The sequence below is a fragment of the Teleopsis dalmanni genome, chromosome 1 (genome assembly GCF_002237135.1).
Source record: "Teleopsis dalmanni isolate 2A chromosome 1, ASM223713v2, whole genome shotgun sequence".
NCBI classification, from domain to species: domain Eukaryota; kingdom Metazoa; phylum Arthropoda; class Insecta; order Diptera; family Diopsidae; genus Teleopsis; species Teleopsis dalmanni.
Window position 1 is genome coordinate 45,923,304 of NC_051846.1, and position 11,748 is coordinate 45,935,051.

At 28.8% G+C, this 11,748-nt stretch overlaps 1 protein-coding gene across 2 annotated transcripts; it reads left to right on the forward strand.

The window, feature by feature from the left end:
• Positions 1-7,962: 7,962 nt before the first annotated feature.
• LOC119668188 (ubiquitin thioesterase OTU1-like) lies at positions 7,963-8,878 on the forward strand. 2 transcript variants are annotated; one of them, XM_038077627.1, is made up of 3 exons: positions 7,963-8,086; positions 8,142-8,598; positions 8,661-8,878. In XM_038077627.1, the coding sequence occupies exons 2-3, from the start codon at positions 8,272-8,274 to the stop codon at positions 8,766-8,768; spliced, it is 435 nt and encodes a 144-aa protein (XP_037933555.1). In that variant the 5' UTR covers positions 7,963-8,086; positions 8,142-8,271; the 3' UTR covers positions 8,769-8,878. The 2 variants fall into 2 exon arrangements, with proteins under 2 accessions (XP_037933555.1, XP_037933554.1); XM_038077626.1 differs by having other exon boundaries at positions 7,963-8,598.
• Positions 8,879-11,748: the final 2,870 nt, after the last annotated feature.

Genomic DNA, 11,748 nt, shown 5'->3' on the forward strand with positions numbered 1-11,748 from the left:
TTTTCCAAGAGGGAGTTTTGAAACAATTTTTCTGTGATAATTTATTTTATGTGAAGTGAATTTTATATTAAAAATAACAAATAACTAAATCAGTGAAAACTAAGTTTGTTTTAAGTTTATTTCAAATTTATAGTACAATAAATTTTACTTTTACAATCAGCTTCCTTCATTTACACTACTCAAAAGTAAATTTTTATTTAAGGTAATATATAAAATTAATAAAAATTAGTGATTTTGTTGATTATTATAACATGGGTTAGTAATTTGAAAGATTAAAAAAATTTATTTTTCACATACGTAAGATCCATATTATGTAGAATGTCACGGGCACGTCGAACTTGGCTCTTTCAGGTTATGACGAAACTTCAGGCTATGCAGTCTAGTTCATCAGTTTGAAAATTTCGTATTTTTACAATTTTTTTTTTGTACTCTTTGAATGAGCCTAAAATTTTTAGGAAATATATACATACATACACACAACACGGCTTTGACTGACTGACGAAGCACAGATTGCCTTGAATCTCATGACCGAATTTAAACCGGCATTTGTTCTTTTTTCTCACTCCCATTTTTTAATTTGCGTTGAAGGCAGAAAAAGGCAGAAACCTTCCAAAATGAATCGAATGACTATATGTATGTTTACATATATCTATTCATTTTTAATGCATTATGATATAACTGAATGGTAAAACAAAGTATGTGTGCTCAAATATTGTATTTGAAAGTCGCCCTTCCTTCCAGAATTAAGCCTCTGGCTTTACTCTTGTTACTAACGCACCCTGGTAAATCAGTAATACACACAACAGCTTAAAACAGATCATTTAAGAAAGCAAACAAATGTTTAAAATTTGTCCAAAAGTACCGAATAGTATGTACCGAATGAGTACCGAATAGTATTTTGACGTTTATGTAGAAGTACCAGGTAGTTTTTTAGGATTACATCCAAAGGTATAAGTTAAGAAAAAATTTCTATTTGAAACCTTATTTCGTTTTTATTTATATTCTTTATTTAACGGTTTTATTAAAAATTAAATACATAAACTTGTATGAGCTTGCTTTATTAAATACAAACGCAGAGACGTTTCTAGAGAGACGACTTGAGAGATTGCGATGTGGAGAATAAATACAACTGCTAAAGTTTTGAAATTGTTTTCAGGATACAAAGTAATTTATTATGCTTTTGAATATTCGGCCAATTAAGGCAGCATAAAAACTCTGCCAGATAATAAAACTGGCCATGAGTGCACTGGATATAATATTCATTCAACGGGATATTACAACTAAACCAGATATAGTCGTCAATCAGATATTTAAAAAAATTTTATTTTTTATTGATTTATTAATTTAAAATTTTACGTTCAATTTGAAAAACGTTCAATTTGTAGCTTGCAAACCCCCTTCCTCCTTGAAATAAGTCGCTGGCTACGGTCCTGTGCTTATGCACTTCTGCACACGTGAATCTGTGTTTTATGTCCGCTGATATTAAAATTGAATTATTTGAGTAAAATAATATTTATCCAATATTTTTTATAAAATATATTTCATTGCACATAAAAAAATTTTTGTTTCCATAAAGCAATTTTTTTTAATTGCTCTTTCCGTTTAATTTATTTTTTTTTTTAAATTCAGAAATTTTTTTTATTTCAGAATTAAAACAATTTTTTTAATATGGACAATGCACCAATAATATAATTTGATTTTTTTTTTTAATAATTTACATATAAGTTATTTTTGTAATTTTTAACAAATATTTTATATACTCACCTTAGTGCTATCTTAATTAATAGTTTATGATAACATTTTTTATAGGCAGATTGTATAGATCAGTGGTTTGTAACCTTTTTTTAACCAAGACCACTAGTAATAAACTAGTGGTTGATTTGATTACTAGTAATAAACTAGTGGTTGTGATATCATATGATATCATTTTCCGGTTATAGGAACACTGATAATAATGAAAAAGCAAACAGTTTGGCCTACCTTGGTGTTTTCCTAAATATATCCCTAGAAACATTGGGTTTCGTTTCCCTGGAGATCTTTAAGAGAAGACGTAAGTAGTCTTCTTTTTGCAGCTTACCAATAATAGAAGGAAGACATGTGTAACTTCCCGGTTAACGTGGTATAACACCGGTTAACGTGGTCTTCGTATAACAACCAGAATAACCAGATTTTGATAACTTAATTAAGGGGAACGCGTAAATCTGTTAGGATTGCTGCAGTTCCAACTGCTCACAGTTGTATGGGAACTCATGCATACAAATTATATATTCCTTTTTACACTCATTATAGAAGTTTTGGAAACTTTCAGGAAAAATAAGCAGTTTCTATGTGATTGCCAAAATTTAGTTACCAAAAGAAACGGGACTCTAGGAAGATACTTTTTCAACAGTTTGTCAGATTGTTTATTAGTAAGAACAAAAGCTCTGTTAAATTCCTTAAAATTAACGACATGAATTGAATTTTTGGTTTTACCTCTTAAGCTAAAGTTTCTAATGAAGAATTTGGTGGTTAAATAATAACTAATTATGCATAACATAATGATATCTGCTGAACTGCCACTGCAAGCAACCAGTTAACAGCACAACCAATACACAAAATAAACAAAACTTGACTGTTTAAACAATAACTTGTATTGGTACTTCTTGTTTTAATTTGTTACAATTTATTATGTGTATGTTACGCGTTCAAACTCATATTTCCATATTGCAATCAAGTATTTTTTGCAATGGATTTTTTGCAATATTTTTTCATTAAATAATGGTTTATTTTTCAGAACCGATTTTTTTCGTTGTATTTTTTTCATATCCCAAATAGTTTAAAAACATTATGTTCGTTTTTGATGGAATAAGATATAATTCTAACCCGTTGCTAAAAAATTACACCCTGTTTAGTAAAGATAGGTATATACGTATATCTTCTCTTTCCTATTATTCTGAATTTGTGGTTTGCTTCTGCATCCGCAGTTTTACATTTAAATGTCATACTGAACTCAAATCGTCAAAACCGTGACAAATATGTTGAACACCCAGTTTAGTTGGGATGGGTATATATGTATATATGTCTTCTTCTCCTATTATTCTTGAGTTGTGATTTGCTTCTGTACCCGCAGCCTCACATATAAATGTCGTACCGAACACTGAAATACTCAAAACCACAAAAAACGTTAATGATAAAATTCTTAACGCATTAATTATGTAAAAACCGCATTTAAAGCAAAAGGAAAAATCGGGATGTCACCCAACGCAAACGCCTACAAAGGAAAACATTAACATTCGTTGTCGCGTCACTAATTTTATTTCTCATTTTCCAGCTTTCATTTACTTTATTTTATTTTTTTTTTGTTATTTTTTTTTGGTTTTTTTTATTGTTAATATTTCGCAAACAATTTTAAGTCGCAAGATAAAATGAAATTTAACAAAAATGTTAAAATGGAAATAAAAGCAAAAATTCCAAAATTTAAATTACAAAAAATAGAGAAAGCAAGGAAACCAGAAACATGAAAATATTTAACAAAATGAAAGCTAAATTTCTTTTTCTTTTTTTGTTTCCTTTTACTTTTATTTTGTGTTAATTTAATTTTTGGTTTTTTGTTTTAATGCTGGATTTAAGCCAATTTTAAGTGACGTTAATAGTTTTTTTTTGTTTTTGTTTTTGTTTCCGTTTGATATTGTAGCGCTTAAAAGGCTGCAACGAAATTTTTGTTTTCATAGAAAGGATATGCCATGGCCGCTACTAGCTTTAGTTTGTTTGTTTGTTTGTTTATTTGTGAGTTTGCTATTGACACTCTTGCATTTCGAAGTAAGCCTATTAAAAATTTTCTAATAAAAAGGAAAAAACCTTTTAAATTTTTTGCCAGTTTATTTATTTATTATGCGTTGCTGGGTTGAAGAACGAAAGGCAAAGGATATTTTTGCTTTCATTGCTTAACAATGAATTTTTGACATTTTTTTAATTACAGTCACAAAAGTGTGGAAAAAAGGATGAAATCCCTTGCTACTACACCATTTCGCCCTATTTGCCCTTTTTACATTTCTGTTGCTGTTAAGAATTTAACGCTTAATAAAGCCAATTAATATTGATTGCTACTTTCATTCTTTTAATGTCTTTTTAATCAGTGACATCCTTTGTAAACACGATAAACAACTTTTACTTCTCTCGTTACAATTTTTGACAGAGGCGGAAATTTAAAAAAATTAATATTCAACGCATTATGTATGGCATATTTATAGGATTTTCATCATTATCTTTGAGCTTTATGTACTATCCTTCCTATGAGACATTTTGTGAAAATGAGATATTATTTATGCCAAGAAGCGTAGGTTAAAAGTGGAGAAGTCTTTACAAAAATTCTAAAGTAAATTTATATTTTTGTTGCATATTTTTGTATTCTTGCCTAGAAAGTGATTAAGACATCAAAAAATGTACCCACACCTAAGTTGATAACAGCTCGGTATGGTCTCCGAGGGTTGTACAATGTACATATTATGTATGTTGTGTGATACTCTATGATAGATACTCTTGTGGCTTGAAATACAAAATTTCAAACAACAACAAAAAAAAAACAATTTAAACTTTTTTGAAAATAACTTTATTTTAATGAATTTTTAATTATGTTTGGTAGGATATTATACAGAGAAATCTTTTTGTGAGATTCCAATGACTGTACACAATTAAATTAAATTAAATTTTAAAATTCCTACATAATAAATAATTGGTAAAAAGCCTTTAGTTTTAGCAGAAAATGAAACAATTTAAATCAAAATACCTACATAATAGATAAAATATAATATTTTGTTATGCACATTGCAGTATCATAAATAAAAATGAACGTTTTGGTTTTGATTTTGATTGACATAAAATCATTCTTCCAAAAATGTAAGAATTAAAAAAATGAAATTAAAAGAAACAATAACTGCAACAATTCAAAATAAATGAAGTAAGTATTTGTTTGCATTGTTTATGCCACAAGAGGTACTTTGAACTCACCAATAATGCAAGACAGTGCTGCATAAATGCATGCAAAGTGCATTTATCTTGCATTTGATTTATTTTCTCTGCACAACACGGCATCATGCAAAGAACTCTGACGTACTATTGCTACAGCTCAGATCAACAATATTTACACATGTTTACATGTGAAGTTGTGTGTTTTACAGGTACTTACAATGTTGCCTGATTTTCCCAAAAATTTTCTTTCGTTTTTCCACCCGACTTTTCTTATTGTCTAAATTGTTGCCTAGAAGTAATTAAATTTTGTTGTCTTTTTATGCAAATATTTACCATTTCTATTGGCAACACCACAAACTACAACAACAACACTGCCAGACACTTTGGCATATCTACTATATATGTCTGTCTGTCTATCTGTCTGTCTATCTGTCTGATTGTCTGTCTGTTTTTATGTCTCTTTGTCTGTCTATGTGTGTAAACCAAAATACCAAGAGCGACCACAACCCACAAACACCTATGCACTAGCAGCAGCCCAGACTCCCATCCATTGTTGATGTCAGCTGCTAGTGTAGACCGAAACCACATCCAATTTGTTCAATTTATTTGTATCAACATTTGCTACATTTGAGGCAGGCAAACCTAGCAGCAACGTTACGTGTTGGTAGCATTTTTGCAATATTTGAGTGCCACATAAAGATTGAATCAATGCTGCAAACCTAAAAAATAATCGATTTTAATACGTTTTATTTTTTATTTATTTGCTTTGTGAATTTATTTTTTTTATTTGTGTTTAGATTTCTTTTTTAGTAGTTCCAAAATGTAATTTACACCCATTTCAATATCTGTTAGAATGTTCGAATGAAAACAAAAGTTCTCTGATGTCGTTATCAAATTTTTGATCATTTTATGAGGAAACTAACAAAATTACGCTTATATGGATACAAAATAAAAATTGACAAAAATAATTCTAATTTCAAAACTTTAGAAAACTAACAGGGCACTACCTATTGGGGGACGTAGTACTCTCCGTCCACGATTGATGTTTTGTATTAGAACTTTAACATTCATCTATCATTTTTCATCCTCTCAACATAATTTTCATTACTTGTTATGTATATGTTTAAAACCAATAAATCCACTTTCTAAATATGGTTTTGAAAACAGACTGTACTATGCCTTTTCATTAATCACAACAAATATTTATCTTATTTTATAATGATTATGATCTTCACATGTCAGATATTATAATCTTTACTAATATTTCTAACTGTAACTAATATAGCTAAAGAATTCATCAAAGTCAAAATATGTCATTTAGGACATCAATGGGGACACTTCCACTTCATTTCAGCTACATTATTCAAAACAAAACACTCTACTAAATCTCTCTCTCTCTCTCCTCTACTTAAAACTCTTTGAATCACACCTAGATCGAAATATGGTATTTTTCGCCAAAAAACGATTCAAAGACCAAAACTATTAGATCAAAGTTAATGAATACGAATTCTACTGTTTGCAGCGAAAGCAGTGATTGAAAGCAATAAATTTCAAATAAAACTATAAAATCAAGAAGTGCTGGGTAGACTCAAAAAGACCAATATATACGTATGCTTATTTGTTTGGAAAGAAAACATTTACATACATATAACAAATAACAAGAAAGGACATATCTTTCATCTTAGAAACCAATAAGTCTTCTGCCTTGTACTACCTGCAATTTTTGAGATAATACTGCTGTGACATGTGAATAACCAAAATATGTGTTATACCTAAACAACAATTCGTCTTTAAAACAAAACATGGGACCTTTGATCAAGTCCACAGTATTGCTAAAGATATATTTACAACGTTTCAGGACAGAAAGCACTGCATGTTGCATTCATGGATGCGTCTCAGTCCTTTAATAAAGTCTAGCATGTAAGCCTGATGTGTAAAATAAGACAGTTGCTTCCTAAATTTACGCACAAGGTTTACTTTTTACAGAAAATTCCTACTAAAATACAATTCTTCAAGATAATTCAAGGGAATTTGATATAAAAGGTGCTGTTCCTTTTAAAAAATAGTATTTAGGCCGTTTACTTAAATATACATACACTTAAGTCACTTACATAAATCCTTATACTTAAATCACGTGATTGTTCCTTTCGCGGATGACACCACAATTCTCAGTACACACAATTACCAAAAAAGAGGCATCCTGAAGCACCAAAGCTTATTTGAGTCTTTTGGAAAAATAAGTGTTCAAGTCACTTTGCATCACTGCACAAGGGAACATGTCGGTCTGTTTTGTCTATTATTATAATTATACCCCACTAAAACGGAGAGAAAAGTGATATGGATTAAGCATACCAAGTGCAAAAAAATTCAAATAAAATTGTAATCTCAGAAACCACTCTGATTAACTATCTGATTCACTAAATTATGGAGTTCGAAGTGCTTCTTCAATATCGAGAAAATACAAAATAAACTACATAGTCTACAAATTTCCCGTGCTTTACGGTATGTTAAAGACGTACATATTCTCAATGATCCTTAAACTCCAAAAGTTACAAAGCGAAGTTATATCAACAACAGCTGTTTTCTGGTTTTATGACTTCCAGAGTAAATGAAACGCCCTTATACCAGCTTAATGTCGCAGTATATCCACAATTCTTCTAAATTTCCTTTATTTTCTTTATTTCCTGTCTTATTTTTCAGGAGGACATTTTCAGTTAAATTTAGGCACTACCAAAAAGTACAATAGTAGTAGTAAAAATAAGAAACTGACAACACTAATATGACTATCTACATAATACACATTTGAATCATGACCAGATAGTGTCAATTTTGACGTGCTCTTGACTTTCTGCATAATATGGGCCTTGCCGGATTTATTATATTCAAAATTATCATTACGGAACCAGACCTTCCCATTATTTGAAGTATTTTTTTTTCAATTGAATAATCATTTTGGGGACAAGTCATGACTATCATTTTCGAAAAGTATGCCTATAAAAATAATTCAGAAAATTATAGTTTCAAATTTTATTTTTGTTCTTTTTGCAAGTCAAATTGGGTGAGAAATTTTGAAGTAGTCTTAAAAAAATGGCTTGATCAACGATGCCGATGTATTATGTTAATTTCTTAAGAAAAATGTGTAAGCTGAAATTTCACCATTCAAGAAACACATTAAATCACTCTTCCTCTTCCAGTACTATTTCACTTGGAAACAGTGAGGCATCGTTAAATGATCCTAACGCTATTAAAATTCCTTTTGGTGTTTTTCTAAGAAAAGAATTCTATTCTCACAAAGAGTCATCCATCTTTACAAGCTTTCAGTATATGATGATGCAAAAAACCAATAAATACTTTAATAAAACACTGCGCGAAGCAATTGCAGATTTTGTGATAAGCAATCCAGAAAAATTTGATGGAACATTTTTGGGATCTGATCCTGAATCATACTGTAAAGCTGTAATCCAAGAAATCAAATATGGCGGAACTATTGAGTTAATACTTTTGGCAGATTTGTTTGAAATCGAAATTGATATACTCAATCTACATTCTGGTACATTAACTGCCCTAGGAACCGGCAAATATGTTGAGCAACGCGGTTTTCTCTTAAATAATGGTTTATACTTTTATCCACTTTACATTCTGAAGAAACATGTAAGAATTATTAATTCTTTATTTATGCAACATAGACTTCATTTTAGCTTTTTTACTTAAAGGATGCTAAACCAATTACATTATTTCCTGTGACTGATAAAGGTACTTATCGAAAAGCTGTGAAACTGGTGAAACGAAAGAAACTGCCTGGAAGTCTACCATTTTTTTAAGAAAACTTTCTTGCTATTCAGGAAAACATTCTCTAATTTTGAAAATAGTAATAAAACGAATGCAAATATCATAATATATTTATAATAATAAAACGTACTATAAAATAATAATTGCGACAAATAAGTAATAATAATTTGCTTTCTTTATTACTAGATTCATATTATAATTAAATAAGAAAACTATTTCTGAGATAAAAACAATAAAAGTTAAACTTAGTTGCATTTCAAAAGATCTGGTACCATTTCTTCTGTCCGAAGAATAAATGTCGGTGTTCCTCAAGGATCACCGCTCTCTCCCTTTTTGTACAACATCTTTACGTCTGACAACCCAATGCTAAGTCCCTCTGTGCTAGCATTATATGCAGATAACACATATTATATTCCGATAAACATGCCAGAAATATAATCAACACATTGCAGCAGCATGTTAATCTCATCATGGTACATACATACGAATGACATCAGAATAGACCCGGTTAAAAAATTCATAAGGGAGAGAGCCCTAAGGCTATACAGAAGAACTTACAGTCTGCTCTATATAGCATTATCTAATCTCAGAGCAGTTCTTGCCATATAGAGTGGTATGCAGATCTTAGATAAGTCATCGAATATTTAGCGAAGCTTGTGAAGAATACATAAATTAGACAAAAAGAAGGAAGGGACTCTGTAGAACTAACACTAACTCGGAAAAACCTCAACATAAGACAACGAAATCTATGATAAAAACAGTTGTTACCTGTTAAACAAACCTCGTTATGGTTTGAGTTATAATTTGGACAAGAAGGATTAATCTGAGGAAGCAGTACTTTAGCTCTGCTTGAAAGGAGAGGATACTTGCACTCACAATCTTTGTAACTATTCGGGTTTTGATTTACGGGGAAAAGAGATCACTTGGCTAACAGCTCCTATGCCGATTTAATAAAAGATTATACTCTACAGCAGAGCACTTAAAGGATGCTATATAGGATGCTAGTGCATCCCATACTTTTTGTTCTATAACTACTTCTTCGATTTATGAATTTAAGAAATTGTAGAATAAGGTGGACACCATCGTACCCTTCGATTTTTGGTTTCGTATAACGGATTTTAATACAATAAAAAAAAACTTGAAAATATTTTATAGAGTTTTTTTTCATTTAATATACATTAAAATATAAAATATTAATTTTTGTACTAAATAACTTAATGAGTAATAGAAGAAATTCTTTATTTAATCATTTCAATACAATATTTAATTTAATATTTTATATTTTTAATATAAATTTCATTATGATTGTATTAAATAAAAAATTTTAATCAAATTAAATTTTTATATATTTTTTATTTTTTATTTATTTATTTTTTTTTGTTGTAAATTTTTTTTGCTGTTGTTTCTGGCCTTTGCTTCATTGCTTTTATAATCAACACGTTTTAATTAAATGCAAACAAAAACGTATTCGCTTCGCTGCGCCGCGTCACGTCGCATTATCAGTGGCGGCGCCTGTGTAAAATGCCGTCCTGTCGGTCAACCAAACCACAGTTTACGAGTTCATATAAATCAGAGAGTTTGGATCAATCACAGAACCAATCCATATGTAATTTTTATTGATATTTGCAGTGACAAAATTATATTTCACATAAATTAAATATTTTTTTAATATTAAATCATAACCCAAAAAAAAATTATTCAGATACAATACAAACAGATTAAGTTGCAATTTCTGTGGTGAAATTTATTTTTATAATATAAATAGTAAAATTTGTATAAAAAAATTCATTTTATGTTATATTTAGTTTAATATTTATTTATTTAAAAAACAGTAATATTTTTTTATAGTAATATAAACGTGAGTTCAAATATTTCAAAACAAATGCAAATATTCTATTATAAATGAAATTAGTTATATATACACATATATGTCTATATACATAGACATACATATATATCATATATTATGTATATATCTATATATATATCTACACCATACATCATATGTTATATATACATATATCATATTTTATATATATGATATATACATATATCATATAACATATATATAGATATTTATTATATATAAATAAATAAGTAGTTAGGTACATACTATTCACATTTTTTTAGTTTTCAAACACTAGTTTTTTAATATGCATTTTTAACTCGCATTTTTTATGCAAGTTTTTAGATAAATTAATTTAAATACAAAAAGGAGTTTCACTTTGTACACCACAGTAAATTTATATAAATCAAATACAGATTTGATCGTTTCCATTGGCTTAAGTTGATTTATATATATGAAATGTATACATAAGAGCTTTTATGTGTCATAATATTCTGCGATAGTTCTAGAAGAGCTTTTGTTTACGTACATTGCAGTTGGATATTTATTTGATATATAAACTCATTTATATATTAATTACATATTTTATTTATAAATTCCCAACTTTTTGAAAAATTCCCGTCTCCTGTTTGCTTGCGTTATTTTTTTTTTATTTACATTTTGTTATATTACATGTGTCAAATATGTCAAATTTCGATAATCTTTTGGGAAATATATTTTGCAACGTTGTATTCGATATTCTTGATGTAATTTCCCTTGATTTATTCTTAACTACCTAAAAAGCGCGAAAGCTTTTTGTGTAATTAATTAAATTTCATTTCGTTTAATCATTATCATTAGCCAATTTTGTTTAATATCGAAGATGGACACTCTGTCTCTTCGATTGAATTAATGTATTTAGATTAAAATAGATTTTTTGTAAATATTTGTCTGATTTTAAAAGCTTTACTGAAATCTCAAATAAATTTTGAGTACTTTAAAGTTTCTTATTCAATTTTTTTTATTTTATATTGTGATTATCTATACAAGTACTCGTATCGCCGATATTTCGAAGTATATTTGATTTATTTCTAAGGTTAAATATTACACAACTCCGCCCTTATTCCGAATTTAATAGATATTTTTTTAAAATTTAATTTTTTTACCTTTTCATCATTTTGATGCTG